Raw genomic sequence first — 20,058 nt, forward strand, 5'->3', positions numbered from 1 at the left:
ACGGGAAATCAAACTTGATATTAATCTCTTATCCGAACTCGGGCTTTGTCTGATTGTCCTCTAGTTCATACCGATCTAGTTCAGATCTTTTCTGAGAGTCTAGTAAGTTTGCATTTGAAAAACGAGGCTCCCCCCAACCCCGTAAGGGCTCCCCCGTTTCTCAGTACTAATCCCACGGGAATGCCTCTCGGGATATTATCACTACAACACTCGCAGCAGAATATACACACCGAATTTTAACAGTGACGAGGAGCAATTCAAAGCAGCAGGGAGGGAGAGAGAGCGGCATTCAAGCCCCAGAGCGATGCCCGGCCCCAGAGCGCGGGCCTCACGCCGAGCCCAGCGCTGCGATCCGAGCCCGCTGCCCACAGCGCCCGCCCGGCCTCAGCCCGGGCACAGCGAGCACCGCCCGCCCTGCAGAGCACAAACACCCCTTCCACCGCACCCACCTCGCGGACACAGCAGCCCTGCAGCCGCTCACGCCTCGCTCGCGGCTCCCGAGCTCCTCGGCCTCGCTCACCCTCTGCGCCGCACCTGGGCCCCGCCGCCGCCGCGGCCTGGGGGCAGCGGCTGCGCCTTCCTCTGCCTCCGCTCCAGCCGGGCCCCGCTGCCCCGGCTCCCTCCGTGCCCGCCGCTCCCTGCTGCCTTCACAAGGCTGACCTGCAACAGAGGCCAGGCACACACACACAGTAAAGCGGGCATTTCTTAAAAGGCCTCCATGGGTGCACCTTGGGCAGAACAAGAGCCCAGCCAGGGCTGCGCCCAAGATGAACCCGAAATGGCCACAAAATGGACGATGGGTCACGAGGTCTGTCACTTTTATAAGTTCTGGGCCATTTGCATGTTGGAGTTCATTGTCCAATTATAGCTTTAGCTGATCAAGTCCCATCCTTCTTGTTTTTCTCTCTTCAGTCCAGGTTGTTTATGCTCTTGGGCCTGAGGTTTGGATTATTTGTCCTTGGGTTCCCAGCTAGAGCAGGAATTGTTTTGTCTCCCTGCTCTGGGAACAGAGCTCACCATCCCTTAATATGAAGCCCAGACCCAGAGAGTAAAGCAGCCCAGAATCTGAAAAACAGAAAAGCCAAAACCTGAGGCATCAAATGCATGGGATGCCCCCCCCACTCACCAAGCCTCCCCCTCGGCACCCCCCGGGCCCCCTCCATTGATTGAAGCCCCCCAAAAAGCCCCCAGTCCCTCCTCCCTCAGCCCCCCTGAGCCCCTGGCCTTTGTTCTCACCTGGGAAACCCCAAATGTTTGGGAATTCTCAACTATGAAGCCCCAAATCCTTGGAAACCTCACCTGGGGCCCCCAAAACCTGACCTGGGCTCTCCAAAGCCTCACCTGGGCCTCCCAAAACCTCACCTGGAACCTCCAAACATCACCTCAGACCACCAAACATCACCTGGAAACCCCCAATATCTTCTCAGGATCCCCCAAAACCTAACCTGAGTTCCCAAACCTCACCTGGAGCCCCCCAACACCCTTCCAGGATCTCCCCAAAGCCCCCAAGGATGTTCACAGACTTCATCTGGGATTCCCAAAACCCCAAAAACACTGGTGAGAGTGGGACAGAAGTGGTGGCACTGGGTTGGTGGCACTGGAAAGATGAGACAGAGGTGGCGGCACTGGGACAGCCCTGGGGACAGAGGGGTGGTGGCACCAGGATGGAACTGGGGACAATGGGAGGGGACTGGTGGCACTGGGATGGGGACATGAGGAAGGGACTGGAGACACTAGGCTGGTGGCACTGGGGTGGAACTGGTGACACTGGGACACAACTGGAATGAGGACACTGGGATGGAACTGGGGACTCTGGGCTAGTGGCATTAGGATGGAACTGGGGACACTGGGATGGAACTGGTGGCACGGGGCTGGTGACATTGGTATGGGGATAATGAGGTGCTGGCACTGGGCTGGCACTGGGAGCACTGGGATGGAACTGGGAGCACTGGACTGGTGGCACTGGGACAGGACTGGGGACACTGGGCTGGAACTGGGTTGGTGACATTGGACTGGTGGCACTGGAATGGTGACAGTGGGACAGAACTGGTGGCACTGGGCTGGTGACACTGGGATGGAACTGGGGACACAGGGATGGTGGCACTGGAATGATGACACTGAGTTGGTGGCACTGGGGACACCCAGCCCTGGGGACACTGGGGTGGTGACAATGGGACAGAACTGGTGGCACTGAGATGGAACTGGTGGCACTGGGATGGAACTGGGGACAGTGGGAGGGGACTGGTGGCACTGGGACAGGGATACTGGGACAGGGATAGTGGAACAGGACTGGGGACACTGGGAGGGGATATGGGGATGGAGACATCAGGAAGGGACTGGCGACACTGGGCCGGTGGCACTGGGGTGGAACTGGTGGCACTGGGACACATCTGGTGACCCTGGAATGGAGACACTGGGATGGAACTGGGAACACTGGGATGGTGGCATTGGGATGGGAATGGGGACACATGGATGGAACTGGTGACACTGGGGACAGAGGGGACAGAGGGACATGGGGGGTGACAGGGGGATGGAGGGGACATGGGGGGTGGCAGGAGGGGACAGGGGGTCGCAAAGGGGACAGGAGGGCATTGCAGGAAGAGGGGGGTGGAGGGGACCGAGGGTGGCAGAGTCCCACATCCCTCATTCAGCCTCTAACTCTCACCCAAGTCACATATCACACTATTCTCCATTATCTATCTCACATTCTTGTAGACTCCAGTGTATCTTGAAATCCTTCTTGAAGCTTTCTCCATGGGTAAGGGTCAAAGGCAGTGCTTCTCAGGGGGTCAGGGCCCCTCAGAGCAGGCAGAGAAATATTCCCTGTGCTCTGGGTTCCCACAGAGTTTCTGATAGACACTGGAGTGGTGCATTTGGGGTTAAATACTGCAGAAGGGAAACTGAGTCACAATACTGTACATGTTGTTGGGGCGACCGGGGTAAGCAAAACACGGCCTTTCTTTGCACCTTTAAAATTTAAATTTTATTTATTAAATTTTATTTATTAAATTTTATTTTATTATTTTTATTACTAATTTAATTTTTATTTTATTTATTTTATTTATTAAAATTTAAATTAAATGTTTCTTTCAACCTTTACAAAAGTGGGAAAGCACTGGGGAACTCATCAATTCCTCTATATGCCCAACTCCCCTAAACCATTGCTGGGGAGGGATTTGCTAGAAAAATTGGAAGCAGAAATTACATTCAAAAAAGGGAATGGGCATACGAGCTGTAATTCCTGAATCCAAATTTGTCCAAGTTCTGCACTTTTTATACAGGAAAAATGTAGTGAAATCCCTGCTGAAGCTGAAAATCCAGTCAATCCAATAGTGTGGGCCAGTGATATCCCCAGGGACTTCACCTAAATCCCCTGGGACTGAGCCTAAATCCCCAGGGACTTCACCTAAATCCTCTGGGACTGAGTTTAAACCCTCTGGGACTGATTTTAACTCCCCTAGGATGGAGCCTAAATCCCCTGAGACTGACCCTAAACCCCCTGGGATTGACCCTAAACCCCAGGGATTGACCCTAAACCCCCTGGGACTGACCCTAAACCCCTGGCATTGACCCTAAACCCCAGGAATTGACCCTGAACCCCAGGGACTGACCCCGAACCCCCTGGGACAGACCCTGCACCCCCGGACTGACCCTGCATCCCCGGACTGACCCCAAACCCCCCGGACTGACCCTGCACCCCGGGACTGACTCCAAACCCCCCGGACTGACCCCAAACCCCCCGGACTGACCCTGCACCCCGGGACTGACTCCAAACCCCCCGGACTGACCCCAAACCCCCGGACTGACCCCAAACCCCCCGGACTGACCCTGCACCCCGGGACTGACTCCAAACCCCCCGGACTGACCCCAAACCCCCGGACTGACCCTGCACCCCCCGGGACTGACCCCGCACCCCCGGGCGGAGCCCGCACAGCCCAAACTCGGGAGCTTCCCATGGCCTGGGCCGGTCCTGGGGCGGTGACGTCACCGTGCCTGGCCCCGCCCCTTTCCGGCGCTCGTCCCGCGGCGGCTCCGCCATTTCCGCGCGCGCCGCTGCTGGGGCCGGTTCTGGGTCGGGACCGGCGCTTGTCCTGAGGCTCCTCCGCCACCGGAGCGGCCCCAAGGTGTCCCCAGTGAGCATGGAGAACCAAGAGGTGCGACGGGGGGGCGGGGGTGGGGGACTGGACGCGTGGGGTGGTGAAAAGAGGTAGTGGGGGATGGGGGGACACGGAGGGTGGCAGAGGGGGCGGGGGGGTGGCAAAGGGACAGAGGGGACAGCAGAGCCCTCCAGGGAGGGGACAAAGGGGACCCGGGGAGGGCACAGGGGCCACCGCAGGAGGCTACAATTGCCAGCAGGTCCCTGACACCTCCCCTGTCCCCTTTCCAGGTGTCCCCTCCCCAGCTGCTGGAGGCTCTGGTGGCCGTGGTGGCCACCCTGGGCAAGGTGGCGGCCGCTGTGACTGGGCCACACAGGGGCGTGTGGCAGCGAGTGTCCCCAATGTTCTTGCCCGTGGACCTGAGGAGATTCACCTGGAACGTCCATAGGACCCTGGACCACGGCAGTGTCACTTCCCAGGGCCACCGTGGTGTCCCCTCCCTGGGCCAGGCCCTGGCCACCCTCGGGGCCACCCCTGGGACCACCTGGGCCGATGTGAGAGCTGCGGCCAGCGCCTGGCAGGAGTTGGTGGCCACGCTCAGGGAGAGCTGGGACCGGCTGGCCTTGGAGGCCGCTGAGCTCTGTGTTGCCTGCACGGACGTGGCCCCAGCCCGGGCCAGGGACCTGTGGTACAAGACCGCCCGCCGGGGGACAGCTTGGCACAAGCTGGCGACCATGGCCCGGCGGCCACCGGTGGCCCTGGACAGGGAGGAGGAGGTGACCTGGGCAGGGGCCACACGCGATGCCTGGGAGGCAGTGGCCACCGACAAGGAGGAGCTGGCCACCAGTGAAGAGGACGAGCTGGCCACCAGCGAGGAGGAGCCGGCCAGCAGTGAGGAGGAGCTGGCCAGTGACGAGGAGCAGGCAGCTACCAGCGATGAGGAGCTGGCCACCAGCGACGAGGAGGTGGCCACTGATGAGGAGGAGCTGGTGAATAGTGAGGAGCAGGTGGCCACCAGTGAGGAGGAGGCAGCCATGGGAGAGGCCATGGGAGAGGCCATGGGAGAGGCTGTGGTGGCCGCCAGCCGGGCAAGGGTGGCCGCCAGGAGTGGCCATTGGGCAGAGGTGGCCCTGGGGCCACTGGAGCTCTTGGTGGACGCGTGTGACAGAGCCAGCATGTTCATCAGGAATATGGATTACTGCTTCTGGGAGATCGGGATCATCCTGAACGGGACAAATGAGGCGTCCCCCAATGTCCCCATGGCCTTGGTGGCCAAGGTGGCCGAGGCCGAGGGGCTGTGGGATGCCAGCGCTCACCTGGCTGAGGATCGCCTGCTGGGAATACTTGAGCTCATTGACAACATCCTCTTGAGTCCCTCTGGTGGCCCAGGTGACCCTGGTGGCCCCGGTGGCCGCGCAGTGGCCAAGCAGTGCCAAAAAGCCATGAAGCACATCCCGAGGCTGCTGTGGGGACAGTGATGTCACTGCTGTGACATCATCGGGGCAGTGATGTCACTGTGGAGACCTGTGGATACTCAGGTGCCACCAGCTCCTTGTGTCACCAAGAGCCCCTCAAGTGCCACCAGTTCCTCATGTCATCAGGAGCCCCTCAACTGCCACCAGCTCCCCAAGTGCCACCAGCTCCTCGTTTCACCAAGAGCCCCTCAAGTGCCACCAGCTCCCCAAGTGCCACCAGCTCCTCGTTTCACCAAGAGCCCCTCAGGTGCCACCAGCCCCTCGTGTCACTGGACTCTCATGCAGGAGAACCTGCTGGATCCCTTGGGGCTCAGTCCTGTCCCCCACCGCCCCGTTATCAGCTGGGACCCACCCTGTGAGCGGCCAGGATCAGAATTGAAATTTTTATAAAAGTTTGTTAAGGGATAAAATCCTGGTGCTAATTGCCAATAGCTCCCTGTTAATTAAACCATGTTCTTTATATTCTGTTACATCACAGAGATTCATGCATATTCATGAGAGTTGGTGCATATTCATAATATATTATTGATCTAAAAAATAATATATATATATATATGAGTAATAAAATTGAAATATATATTGTATAAAATATTTTACAATAATATATTTTCTACCAACATATTTAGAGATAGAATTATATTTATTATTCAAAACAATATTTCATATTAATATTTTATATACATAAACATACATACATTTTCCTATGTTCTATATAAATTCTATTCAAACATTCCTGGGAGTTCAGATGTACTTTGTTTGGTTTTAACCCTTGACTTGCCTCCACACCATCTTGTGCATTAAACCAATTTATTTTATTTCTCCTTGCGGTTCCATCATGTTGTGTTTTCACTCTCTGGTGACGAGAGAAGAATTCATAAATTCTACTTTTTTTTTGCTGTTTTGGCACTGGGATGGGACTGGGGACACTGGGACACAGCTGGGAACACTGGGGCAGGATGGGGGACACTTGGATGGGACTGGGCTAGTGACATTGGTCTGGTGGCACTGGGACAGGGACACGGACAGAACTGGACATGGACACATGGGAGCACTGGAATGGGGACACTGGGACAGGATGGGGGACACTGGGATGCTGGCATTGGGATGGGACTGGGGACACTGGAGTGCAACTGGGGACACTGGGACACAAATGGGAACACTGGGACAGGGACACTGGGACAGGAGTGGGGGCACTGGGCTGGCACTGGGGTGCTGATGTCAGCATTAATTAATTAACCAGAACACTACTTGAACATTACCAGAGCAAATGTCCAAGGAATGGCACCTGCCGGAAAGAGGTGGGACGAGGTGACATCACCCCCCAGGTGCCATGGCCCACTGGTGGCCCGCTGGTGGCCAGGTGACACCAAGATGTCCCCTCGCCCCACCGGGCCAGTGGCAGGACACGGCCACCGCGAGCAGGGCCATCAGCAGGTGACCGTCCTTGGCCACCACCAGGGGCACTGCAGGGACATGGGGACAGCACACAGGTGGCACCAGGGACACGGCAGTGCCACCAGTTCCAGTGGCACCTGTTCTGTCCCAGGCTGGTGGCACTTGAAGGGCTCTTGGTGACACGAGGAGCTGGTGGCACTCCAGTGGCCACAAGCCTTTCCAGTAACATTACTGCCCTGATGACATCACAGCGGTGACGTCACTGTCCCAACATCAGCCTTGGGATGTCCTTGATGGCTTTTTGGCACTGCTCGGCCACCGTGCGGCTGCCAGGGCCACCACAGGGACTCAAGAGACATTTTTCAATGACCCCAAGTGTCCCCAGCAGGTGATCCTTGGCGAGGCGGGCCAAGGCATCCCACAGCCACTCAAACTCGGCCACCTTGTCCACCAAGGCCTGGAGGACATCAGGGGACACCACACTTGTTCCCTTCAGGATGGCCTCAATGTCCCTGAGCCACCACTCCATGTTCCAGTTGAACAAGGTGGCTTTGTCACACGAGGCCACAAAGCGCTCCAGTGGCCCCAGGGCCACCTCGGCCCAATGTCCCCTCCTGGTGGCCACCATTGCCCGCCTGGTGGCCACCACAGCCTCTCCCATGGCCTCGTTGGTGGCTGCCACCACATGGGCATCATGCGTGGCCATTTCCCGGGCCACCTCCTCCTTGTCCAGGGCCATCAGGTGCTGCTCCATGACCAACTTCCTGCAGGCATCACGGAGCTCGGTGACCTCCCTGGCCAGCTGGTCCCAGCAGTCCACGAGCTTGGCCACCAACTCCCGCCAGGCGCTGGCCACAGCTCTGATATCAACTCAGGTTGTCCCTGGGTTGGGCCAGAGGGCAGCCAGGGCCCGGCCCAGGGAGGGGACACTATAGTGGCCCAGGGAGGTGACATCACTGTGGTTCAGGATCTTACAGATGCTCTGGGTGAAGTTCTTCAGGGCCTCATGCAGGGAGTCTGGGGGCTCATGCAGGAACTTGCCCCTGTATGACCCGGTCACAGTGTCCGCCACCTCACCCAGGTTGCCCACCACATCCACTGTCTTTTTCAGCTGTGTATGGTAGACCTGGAAAAGGGACAGGGGAGGTGTCAGGGATCTCAAGGCACTTACAGCCTCCTGTGGTGGCCCCTGTGCCCTCCGGGGGTCCCCTTTGTCCCCTTCCCTGGAGGGCTGTGCTGTCCCCTGTTGTGGTGTGTTTCTTATACGTTAGCCTGATTAAGTTGTAAATTGGTTCGTTCTGTGTACCCATATAGTTGTAATGGTTCTGCCCTGGTTCTCCCTCTCCTTGATCGCCGTCAATACAGTTTTTTCCCCTCCCCGTTGCCATTGACAACCTATGTATCAGCTGCTTAGTCCCTCCCTGGTACCCTGTCCGTCACTTGGTGGCCCATCCTTTCCGTCTAGAATTTTCCAGCTAGGGCATCAAGTGATTGGTTCAGGGGCCGGGGTCCCTCCCCAGACCTTTCCCTATTGTTTTTCCCATTATGCCTGTCTCTCTCTCTTCACTCCCACCCCTCACGTTCATAGGCTGAAGACTAAACTCCGTGTCTGCACCCTCCCCTCTTTATAAGCTCATGTCTGACCCCAGTTCAGGGTGTTCGGCTGTTAGTTCCCCTGGAATAAATGTGGACTGTACTACAGCTGGAGTCCGTCTCTTCTCTCCTGTTGGGTAGCAGCCTTTTCACTGCGGATCCTCGTCCCTCAAGGCGAAAGCCTAGGCGCTCTCCTGAGCAAACCCAGGGTCGGAAGAGTGCCTCCAGTGCTGCTGGTGGTGCTGGCCACAGCTAGCAGGGACGTCCCGAAGGGATGATCATCTCCCCACTTCGAGGCCAGCCGCCGCTGCAGTCCCCTCTGTCCCTTTGTCACCCCCTCGTCCCCTCTGCTAACCCCTGCCACCCTCCTCGCTGTCCCCTCTGCCACCTCCTGCCAGCACACTCATAGCCCCTGCCACCTACTGGTGTCTCTTCTGCCACCACCTGCCAGCCCCCTTGTCCCCTCCCCCTGTCATCCCCAGCCCCCACTCCCCCCTCCCCCCCATTTCCCCTCCCCCTCTCTGTCACCTCCCCCTTTCCTGCCACTCCCTCCTGTCCCCTTTGCATCCCCCTGCCCTCTTCCACCACCCCATGTGTCTTCCCCATCCCCCATTTCCCTCTCCCCACACTGTGCCCCCTTCCCCCACCAGTGTCCCCTCTGTCCCACTCTCCCCCGCCACCGCGTTCCACCTTTTGGAGCTCCATGCTCACTGGGGACACCTTGGGGACGCTCCGGGGATGTTTTGGGGGTCGAAGGAGTCTTGGGATGTCCTCGATGGCTCTTCGGCACCTCTCGGCCACCTCACAGGCACTGGGACTGGTGAGACCACCATCGAACAAGAAGTCAATGATGTTGTCAACTGTCCCCAGCAGGTGATCCTCGGCCAGGCGGGTGTTGGCCTCCCACAGCCGCTTGGCCTCGGCCACCTTGGCCACCAAGTAGTCCTCGGGGACATTGGGGGACACCTCATTTGTCCCCTTCAGGGAGGCCTTGATGTCCCCAACCCTCCGCTGCAGCTCCTGGGAGAAAGTGGTGGCTTCGTCACACACGGCCACCAACCCAGGGCCTCCTCCACCCGCTGTCTCACCATGGTGGCCCTGGTTACCTTGCTGGCAGCCACCCTGGCATCTCTCCTCACCCGGGCTTCATGCCCGGCCACCACCTCGACCCCCTCCTCCCTGCCCAGGGCCTGACCCAGCTCCACCACGTTTTTCTGAACTGTCCCATGACAGAAAACCTTGTCCTGTAGTTCCATGGCCTGGGCAGTGGCATTGGCCACCATGTCGACCGCCTCAGCGACCACCTCTCTGCAGATGTTGCAGAGCCTGGCAGCCTTCCTGGCCAGCTCAGCCCACCTGTCCACAAGAACAGCCATCGACTCACTGGCTGCCAATGTCACATGGTCCAAGGTGGTCCATGGGGTGCTCTTGTAGGCGGCCAGGGCCGAGCTCAGGGAGGTGACAGGGTCATCATCATTGGAGGTGACATTGTGGCACCACCTGGCGCCCTCAATGCGCTTGATGGTGGCCCAGAGCTCATTGGTGAAGTCCTTCAGGTCCCAGTCCAGGCACCTTGGGAACACGAGCAGAATCATCTCCACATCCTGCCTGGGCAGGGTGGCCAGCAGCTCATCCAGGATGGCCACCACGGTGACCTGTGGCTGCAGCAGGGCTGGGGACATCTGGGGAGGGGTCAGGGGAAGTGTCAGGGACCTGGCGGCACTTACGACCTCCTGGGATGTCCCCTGTGCCCTTCTGGGGTGTCCTTGTCCCCTTTGTCTCCTCCCTGGAGGGTTCTGCTGTCCCCTCTGTCCCTTTGCCACCCCCTCGTCCCCTCTGCCACCCCCTGCCCTCCCCACTGTCACCCCCACCCCACTGTCACCTTCCCCTTTCTTACTGTGCCCTCCTGTCCCCTTTGTGACCCCCTGTCCCCTCCTGCTGCCCTGTGTCCCTTCCGTCCCCCACTGCCCCCTTTCACCACTCCCTGTGTCCCCTCTGTCACCCCCGTGTCTCCACTGTCCCCTCCCCCCCCACCACTCTGGGATTGTCGCACCTCGAGGGGCTCCATGGCCGCTGGGGACACTCCAGGGACATCTTGGGGACACTTTTGGGACACTCCGGTGACACTCTGGGAACAATTCAGGTGACAAACACGCCCGGGTGAAAGCTGGGGCCACGCAGGAACATGGCGCGGCCGGATAGAGGAAAAAGGAAGTGCTGACGTTACAGCCCCCCCCGCCTGTGGGGTCAGGGGTGTGTCCTCAATGTCCCCCGATGTCCTCAACGGGACCCCGATGTCCCCTCAGGGTTCCCAACAAGGCCCAAGTGTCCCCTGATGTCCTGTTGGGGACACTGGGGACACAGCAGGGTCCTGTTGGGGACACTGTGGGGACATCGGGGACATTGCGGGGGACCCAAAACTAGACAGAGGATGTCAGGGTAGCCCCGGTGTCCCCAAGAGAAGGATGGGGGATGTCCCCAATGTCCCCAACAGGACCCCAGTGTGTCCCTGGTGTCCCCAGCTGGACACTGGGGGACACTTGTGCCTTGTGGGGGACATCGGGGCAACACCAGGGCCATGTGGGAGCACTCAGCGGACATCGGGGTCCTGTTGGGGACATTGGGGGGATATTGGGGACCTTGCCCTAGCCCCACAGGTGGGGAGGGCAGGGGGGATAGTGACATCACCTCTTCCTGCTTCCTGCATCTGGCCGCACCACATTCCTGCCTGTCCCCAACTGTCACCCGGGTGTGTTTGTCACCTGGAATATCCCCAGAGTGTCCCCAGTGGGTCCCCGGAGTGTGCCTATTGGCCATGGAGCCCCGCGAGGTGTGACAATCCTGGCATAAGGGGACATGGGGGTGACAGAGGGGACAGGAGGGCATGGCAGGAAGGGGGGAGCTGACAGAGGGGTGGAGGGAACTGAGGGTGGCTGGGGGAGGGGGGACAATAGGAGGTGGCAGGGGGTGACAGAGGAGACAAGGGGTTGACAAAGGGACAGAGGGGACAGCAGAGGCCTCCAGGGAGAGGCAAAGGGGCCCCCAGAAGGGCACAGGAGACACTGCAGCAGACCACAAATGCCACCAGGTCCCTGACACCCTGACACCTCCCCTGTCCCCTCCCCAGCCCTTCCTGTCCCTGCTGGAGCAGAAGGTCACCATGGTGGCCACCCTGGGTTAGGTGGTGGCCACCGTGACCAGGCCACACAGAGGCGTGCAGTGGTGTGTGTCCCCACTGCTCCTGCCTTTGCCCTGAGGAGATTGACTTGAAGACTCCTTGAGACCCTGGACCATGGCAATGTCACCTCCCTGGGGCACCATGGTGTCACCTCCCTAGGCCAGGCCCTGGCCACCCTCAGGGCCACCCCGGGGCCACCTGGGCCGATGTGAGAGCCATGGCCAAAGCCTGGCAGGAGTTGGTGGCCACGCTCACGGACAGCTGGGAACGGCTGCTTCAGGAGGCCGTCAGGCTCCATGACACCTGCGAGGACACGGCCACCGCCGTGGCCATCGCCCAGGCCAGGGATCAGCAGGATGAGGCCACCCACAGGGAGACAGCTGGGACAATCTTGTGGCCACAGCCCAGCAGCTGCCATGGCCCTGGAAGAGGTGGCCTCAGCAGAAGAAATTAGAAGAAATTAACTTCTTCCTGCCTCGCTCATCTCTGAAGATGCAAAGCTGACGCCATCAGGACTCAGAGAAAGAATTTGACACTGTCCAGACAGAATCCTTTGTTTGAATGGAATTTATCCATCATGTATGAGATGTATGAATATGCAACAGGCTATTGCTTTTAAGGGTTAATCATCTGTTAACGTGAGTCTTTTGCAGGCTTATTTTGCCCAGAAAAAGGTACTCCCACTGTCTGTACATCTTTCTTTTCATTGTATCATATTGTCCTAAATCTCAGTTCTTCAAATGTTTATTACTTTAAATATATTACTATTTTTCTAACCATTTTATTGCTATTAAACTTTTAAAATTAAAAAAAAAAAGTGATTGGGGTTTTTCACAAGTACAACCCCCAGCTGAGGCAAGCAAATGGACTATAGCCAGCAGAAACAATAAAGACTTGAAGCTGGTCCTGAGGAGAGCACGGAAAGAAGCGCAACTCTGAACACAACCCCCCACAAGAAACATCCACATTGTTATCTGTCTATCCTTAAAGTTTGTTAATATTTTTTTACAGTGTAAGTTCAAGCTTTGTTCAGCTAAGAATTAACAATCAAAGTAATATTTAACACATTTTAAAAGGTAGTTATAGGAAATACAGTACTCAACGTACCGTATGACACCTAACTAAAGTGCACCACCCCCCTACCAAAACCAGCCAGCCTGAACAGAACTGTAATGGGCAAATCAAGAGCCCTAAACCTTCATGGAAATGAAGGATCCAAAAAGAAACCAATCCAAAGGGACAAAAAGCAGGATCAAAAGGGGCTTCAGACCCACTGAATTTGTGCCGCTCCAAAGGACATCACTGCTAAGGGACATCGCTTTTGAAGAACACCCAGCAGCAGCGTTGCAGCATCCTCAACAGGAACGCTCCTGCCCGGCCCGCGGGCCCCCTTGCTTTAGGCCTTTCTTTTCCTTATAATAAATACTGAAACCACCTTAGTACTGGGAGCCTGCTCTCATTTTTAACAGCTTGGAGGCTCTGCCAGGATACAACCTTGCCCAACCAGGCCGCCTGGGACCTTGCGTTGGCATCTGGGAAAAAGGCCTGAGGCACATGTGAGGCACAGTGGAGCAGGTAAGTATCACCCATCCACGGGCAGCGGTGGGCCCCGAGGGGACAGGGGGGGCAAATGTGTGTGTGGGGGGGTGTTTGAGATGGGGCTAGCAGCCCAAGCGGCTCAGAGCTGTGAAATGAGTGTGGACTTTCTACTACCATGATTCAGAGATCTCCATGAGGCGACGGGCTGGGAACGGAGGGAAGCAAAAGAGGGAAGTGAGGCAAAAGAGGCGGCCCCCAACCCCCCTTGTTCCAGCACCCGGGGCAGTAAGAACAAAGGAGCGGGGGTGGACTCATGCAAGTCGAATGAAAGGTCCAGTACAACCCCCAGCTGAGGCAAGCAAATGCACTAGAGCCAACAAAAACGATAAATACTTGAAACTGGTCCTGAGGAAAACAAGGAAAGAACCGCAACCCTGAACACAACACCCCATGGGAAACATCTACATTGTTATCAGTGTATCTTTAAAGTTTGTTAATGTTGGTTATAATTATAGTAGAAGTTCAAGTTTTGTTCAGCTCAGAATTGACAATCAAAATAGTATCTCAATTTCCAGTACTGTTCCATAGAGCACTCTCCTTGCAACCCTCATTGGGAAAGGAGTTGGTAGGATAAGGGTCACGGCAGAATGTCTCCAGAAGAATGGAAAACCAGAGGTGGGAGGTGAGACTGGATCGGGAACTCCCTCCAGGAAACACTCTCAGGGCACCGAGAAAACCCCTGTGGATCGAGAGGTGGGGAGGCCAGCCTGTACCAGACTGCCACTGGTAGCAATGCTACTGCTCACTCAGTTCAAAGGAAGTGGAGGAAACACTTGTGAGAAGTGTTCCTGTCCCTTGTATAGAGGAGATACAGGAGGTGTATTAATCAGAGTGCACACAAACATGAATCCCAAAGGTATCAATCACTCCCAGTCAACAGCCTGTAAAGAAGATATTAAAATATATTGGCTGGTGTGAAAAATGCCAATCACTTGGGTTTTTAAATTTTAAATGTTTACAAGTAATAAAATGGTTATAAAAATAGTAATATAATTAGAGTAATAAATATTTGGACAAATTGGGTTTTAGGATAATGCGAGACAATAAGAACAAAGAGTTATGGACAGTCCAGTACCTCTTTCTGGGCAAAATAAGCCCAAAAAACACACACACACACACACATGCACGCATTACTAGTGGATTAACTCTTAAAAGCAATAGCCTCTTGGATATTCATACACCTCCTACATGATGCATAAATGCCATTCAAACAAAGGATTCTGTCTGGGCAGTGTCAACTTCTTCCTCTGAATCCTAATGGCATCTTCAGGGCTGTGCAAGGTGGGAAGAAGTTAGTTTCTTCTGATAATGGAGCAATAAATTCTTTTTTTTCTGAAAGATTTAGGTATCCTGTGGCTGCTATCTCGCTGTTAGTACCTCATTCCTTTCTCTAAAATGTATCCTACATACATAGATTCTATTTTAAGATCATGTTACAACCTAAAAAATGTTTAACACACTCCTTAAGAAAATTAATACAGCATAACCTTCTAAATATAACACATATAATATTCATTTTAATATTTGTGAAAAGCCAGTCATAAAATACACATTTTTCACAGCTGGCAAAAAATATTGCAAACCCAGGCCAGAAAATGTCAGATGTGTATGTTTTGAACTTGAAAGAAAGAAAGATGCGTAGGCTTTGAACAAGAAAGTGAAACCAACTTAGAGCATGCATTCAAAGAGAAAGAGGTACAATTGAAAAGACAAAGGGATAGAGCGGGACAAATACATGGAAAGAATCTTTTTATTAATATGTTGGAAAGGATTACAAAAGAATTGAATCTAACTGATGGTTGGGTGTGCAGAGGGACACGCTTAAATGAGATTTGGCCATGGGACGGTATCAGTTTAGGTCCCTGAGATATTTAAAAGGGATTCCATCAAGAAAAAATATGGTGGCACCCAAAAGAGTGGGAGGAGAGTGGAAGCTGAAATCAACAATCATAGGGGAAGAGTGCTTATCAAGAAAAGGGAAAATGTGTCCTAATGAAGCAGGAGAAATGCCATGTAAAATATATCTGGCAGCAAATGACACACACACCAGGTGGATCCCAGAAACCGCCCATTCATACTGGTTAACAGAAAAAAACTGAAAGTTGATGCGTATACAGTGAAAAAGAAAAAAATGTTTGAATGTATAAGAAATTATATCGACCCATTATGGATGGGATAAAAACCTTATCCACATATTGGAAACATATAGCAAGTCGAGAGTCTAATTCTTGGGATGCACCTAAAAATCTATTTTGGATCTGTGGTAACACAGCCAATGTGAAGTTACCAGGAGGGTGGAGAGGGAGTTGCACAATTGGAGCAATAAAACCATCCTTTTTCTTACTGCCTAAGGATGCAAAATCAAACTTGGGAGTCCCGGTGAATGGTGATCTGGCCAGAAAAAAAGGAGTTTATTGGGTGGAACCCCAAGTTAGAACAATGAAATCTGGACCCCAGAAAAGATTATTGATACTTATGGGCCGGCTACCTGGGCTCAAGATGGATCCTGGGGGTACAGAACCTCAGAATACATGCTCAATGGAATCATCCATCTACAAGTAGTACTTGAAGTCATATGCAATCCAGCAGCTCTGACCATCAATCTCTTAAACCAGCAGCAACAACAAACACGATCAGTAATTTACCAGATGTGATTGGCAGTGGACTACCTCCTCTCAGAGGAAGGAGGGATCTGTGGGAAATTTAATACTTCAGAATGCTGCCTGGAGATTGATGACCACAGTAATGTAATTAAAAACAGTATTGTAAATATTAGAAAACTAACCTATGTTGGAGCACAAAAATGGACCCCCTTCATTGGAGAATCCAATTGGTGGGACAACTTGTTCATCTGGAACGGTACATGGTGGAAGAAATTGGTCTTCTTTGTGGAGTGTGCACTAGCAAGTGTAATCTTACTACCATGTGCAATTCCATGTCTAGTCCAGAGAGTGACCAGCATTGTCCACAGCAGCATCATGCTGCAAGGGCACGTAGAAGGGAACAATGGTGGAAAAGCAATGTTAATGAAAGAACAGAATTATCAGAATGCCAGAGATATGCTTGAACAGTATGAGAAACTGAGAAAAATAGAAGTTGAACTTTAAAAAGTTGATGAAGGCTGGAAAAGGGGTTACAAGGGTAGTTATAAGAAATACAGTACTCAACGTACCATAGCACACCTAAGTAAAGTGCAGCATACCCCAAGCGAAATGAGCAAGCCAGGACAGAACTGTAATGGGCAAATCAAGTGCCTTAATCCTTCATACAAATGAAGGATCCAAAAAGAAACCAATGCAAAGGGACAAAAATGCAGGATAAAAAGGAGTTTCTGACCCAGTGATTTTGCGCCGCTCCATCTGGGACATCGGGGGCATCACTGCTGAAGAAGACCCAGTGCTGGCGCTGCAACATCCTCGACAGGAGCGCTCCTGCTTGGCCCATGGGCCCCGACGTTTAGGCGTTTCATTTGCTTATAATAAATGCTGAAATCACTTTAGTACCAGGAGCCTGTTCTCGTATTTAACAACACAAAAATCTGGATTTCTGGAGCACACGAAGCTCACGATTACCGGGACACACGAAATTCAGGATACCTGGGGCACATGAAGTGCTGGATTCCAGGGGCACCTGAACGGATCAGTTCCTGGTCAGGATTCCTAGTGCACACGAGCAGACGGTGATCGGCCCCTGAGGGCTGAGCTCCAGCGGTGACAGTGAATTCTCCTGGCAGTAAGCGATATCCTGGCAGTCCTCCTCCGATGCCAAAGAGCAAGAGAGAGAGAGGCTGCCCCCAACCCCTGCCCTCCATTCTCCTGGGATGTCTGTCCCCCCCGGAGAGGAACTCCCAAAAATGAGAGGAGCTCCCCCTCCGCACCTTCTCAAGCACTCAGCCAGCAGTGCTCTTAAAAACTCAATGGGAAAAAAATCCACAAGTGACAAGGAAAGAACAGGAAAACCCCAACCCCCAGCAAATTGGTGCTGGCTGTGGTTTTTGGGGGTTCCAGCGACACCCAGGGTAGGGTCAGTGCTCAGCAGCGGGGGCCCCCTGGCCCCCCCATACCACATCCTGGTGTGAAAGACAAAGTTCACTCTTTGAAAATTGTAAAAGATTAATAAGTGATAGAAAAGGATTTTGGCAGACAGCCAAACAAGTTTCTTTAACTTAACCCATTGTTCTCCAGATCCGGATCCACTGCAGGGCTACAAACACATTCCTGTGTTGAGACATTCTTCAAATATTCCTGGGAGGTTTGGATGTTGCAGGAACTCTTGTTTGGTTTTAACTTCTGACTTGTCTGCAGGACATTCTGTAGATTGGGTCAATATATTTGATTTCTTCTCCTTATTCCATCCTGTTGTTTCACACCCCCTGATCAATTCATAAATTCTTCTCAGGTTTGTGTCACTGTTATCACCTGGAGAGGCTGATCCGCAGGTATGAGAAACAACGGAATATTCTACACCTGACTCAGTTACACAAAAGCATTTTAATATTGCATAGTCTCTATTTTAACATTTATTATTTATCTATTTACTATAGTTATAGTGAATATATAAGCGTAATTATAAGAAATAGATATAAGAATAAATATATAGTTACATAAATATAAGTATATAAATAGACATATCTATTTTTAATATTTTAAGGCATACAATATAATATCAGTTTGTTACTCCAGCTTTAAATCAGTTACACGGTGCACAGATAAACTGGTTGATTTTATTGTACCAGCAAGCAGCTACAAGGAATTCTCAATAATCCATAATCAAGTACCAGAGCAAAATACTTGTGGAAGTATTTTTTTGCAAAAGCCAATGCAGAATTGCAGAAGCCAATGCAGAATTGCAGAAGCCAATTATTAAATTGTCATTTATGACTCGGCTGTGCTGCAGGCACAGGGGGAAGCTGGAAGCTGCTGAGGGGACTAATTTACTTCTGTCCCCTGTCCCTGAGTGTCCCCAGACTGTCCCAGCATGCCCACGAGTGTCCTCAAACTGTCCCTGAGTGTCCCTGTGTGTCCTCCCCGCATGTCCCTGAGTGTCCCCAGTGACGTCACCGAGGAAATGTCCCATGAGGATTTGGGACATATCAATGAAAATTCCCAGAAAATTCCCCAGATTTGTCTCAAATCCCACATGGGAATGGGAGAGGGCACAGGTGACAGCAGCGATGTCCCCAATGATGTCACTGCCATGATGACGTTGCAGTGGTGATGTCACTGTCCCTGCAGCAGCCTTGGGATGTCCTCCCTGGCTCTTTGGCACCACTCGTCCACCACGCAGCTGGCAGGGCCACTGGGGCCACCGCAGCCACCACAGGGACACAAGAGGAGGTCGTGAATGTCCCCAAGTGTCCCCCGCAGCTGACACGTGAACAGGCAGGTGCTGACATCCCAAAGCTGCTCAAACTTGGCCACTTTGGCCACCAAGTGCTCAGGGTCATCGGGGAAAACCTCGTGTGCCCACTTCAGGATGGTCTCGATGTCATCGAGCTGGCACTTGATGTAACTGATAAACTCAGTGTCTCTGTCACACGTGTCCACCAAGCTCTCCAGCGGCCCCAGGGCCACCTCTGTCCAATGTCCCCTCCTGATGGTCACCCTTGCCTGGCTGGTGGCCACCATGGCCACTCCCACGGCCTCGTTGGTGGCCGCCACCACCTGAGCATTGCACGTGACCCCGACTGAGGCCTCCTCCTCCCTGTCCAGGGCCACCATCAGCTGCTGGGCTGTGGCCACCACGCTGTCCCCAGCTGTCCCCCTGTGGGTGGGCTCATCCTGCTGGTCCCTGGCCTGAGCGATGGCCACAGCGGTGGCCGTGTCCTCGCAGGTGTCATCGAGCCTGACGGCCTCCTGAAGCAGCCATTCCCAGCTCTCCGTGACCACTGCCATCAGCTCTCACCAGGCCTTGGCTGCGGCTCTCACGTCGGCCCAGGTGGTGCCAGAGGTAGCCCTGAGGGTGGCCAGGGCCTGGCCCAGGGAGGTGCACAAGGGTGGCCCAGAGAGGTGACATTGCTGTGGTTCAGGGTCTCAGGGAGGCTCCAGGTGAAGCTCACCAGGGCGAGGGCAGGAACTTTGGGGACACTCACTGCCACACCCTCTGGTGTGATCCGGTCACAGTGGATGCCACCTCACCCAGGGTGGCCACCGCAGTGATCTGCTGCTCCAGCAGGGACAGCAATAGCTGGGGAGGGGACAGGGGAGATGTCAGGGACCTGGTAACACTTGTGGCCTCCTGCGGTGGCCCCTGTGCCCCTCCGGGGTCCCCTTTGCCCCTCCCTGGAGGGCTCTGCTGTCTCCTCTGTCCCTTTGTCACCCCTTCATCTCCTCTGCCACCCCCTGTCACCTCCCATTGTCCCTCCTCCCCCAGCCACCCTCGGTTCTCTCCACCCCTCTGTCAGCTCCCCCCTTCCTGCCACGCCCTCCTGTCCCCTCTGTCACCCCCATGTCCCCTTATGCCAGGATTGTCACACCTCGCGGGGCTCCATGGCTGTTGTGGAGACCTTGGGGACACTGACGATACTCTGGGGACACTCCAGGTGACAAACACGCCCAGGTGACAGTTGGGGACACGCAGGAAGGTGGCACGGCCAGATGCAGGAAGCAGGAAGAGGTGACGTCACTGTCCCCCCTGCCCCCCTAGCTGTGGGGCCAGAGCGGGGTCCCCAGTGTCCCTGCAATGTCCCCAACGGGACCCCAATGTCCCCTGAGTGTTCCTA

At 54.3% G+C, this 20,058-nt stretch overlaps 2 protein-coding genes across 9 annotated transcripts; one reads left to right on the forward strand and one right to left on the reverse strand.

Annotated features, from left to right (window-relative positions):
• The first annotated feature begins 4,001 nt into the window (after positions 1-4,001).
• LOC135291647 (uncharacterized) lies at positions 4,002-6,393 on the forward strand. The gene is made up of 2 exons (XM_064405892.1): positions 4,002-4,154; positions 4,388-6,393. Exons 1-2 carry the CDS (start codon positions 4,140-4,142, stop codon positions 5,573-5,575), a joined length of 1,203 nt encoding a protein of 400 aa, XP_064261962.1. The 5' UTR covers positions 4,002-4,139; the 3' UTR covers positions 5,576-6,393.
• LOC135291648 (uncharacterized) lies at positions 6,194-19,938 on the reverse strand. 8 transcript variants are annotated; one of them, XR_010354411.1, is made up of 5 exons: positions 19,813-19,938; positions 16,674-19,523; positions 9,251-9,377; positions 8,612-8,812; positions 7,954-8,093 (listed from the first exon to the last, which is right to left on the reverse strand). XR_010354411.1 is itself a non-coding variant. In XM_064405897.1 (4 exons), exons 1-4 carry the CDS (start codon positions 10,626-10,628, stop codon positions 7,839-7,841), a joined length of 507 nt encoding a protein of 168 aa, XP_064261967.1. In that variant the 5' UTR covers positions 10,629-11,426; the 3' UTR covers positions 6,194-7,838. The 8 variants fall into 8 exon arrangements, 4 of the variants coding, with proteins under 4 accessions (XP_064261967.1, XP_064261964.1, XP_064261966.1 ...); XM_064405897.1 differs by lacking the exons at positions 8,612-8,812; positions 16,674-19,523; positions 19,813-19,938 and adding exons at positions 10,133-10,242; positions 10,614-11,426 and having other exon boundaries at positions 6,194-8,093; XR_010354410.1 differs by having other exon boundaries at positions 7,954-8,812.
• Positions 19,939-20,058: the final 120 nt, after the last annotated feature.

Source organism: Passer domesticus, assembly GCF_036417665.1.
Source record: "Passer domesticus isolate bPasDom1 chromosome 26 unlocalized genomic scaffold, bPasDom1.hap1 SUPER_26_unloc_1, whole genome shotgun sequence".
NCBI classification, from domain to species: Eukaryota; Metazoa; Chordata; class Aves; order Passeriformes; family Passeridae; genus Passer; species Passer domesticus.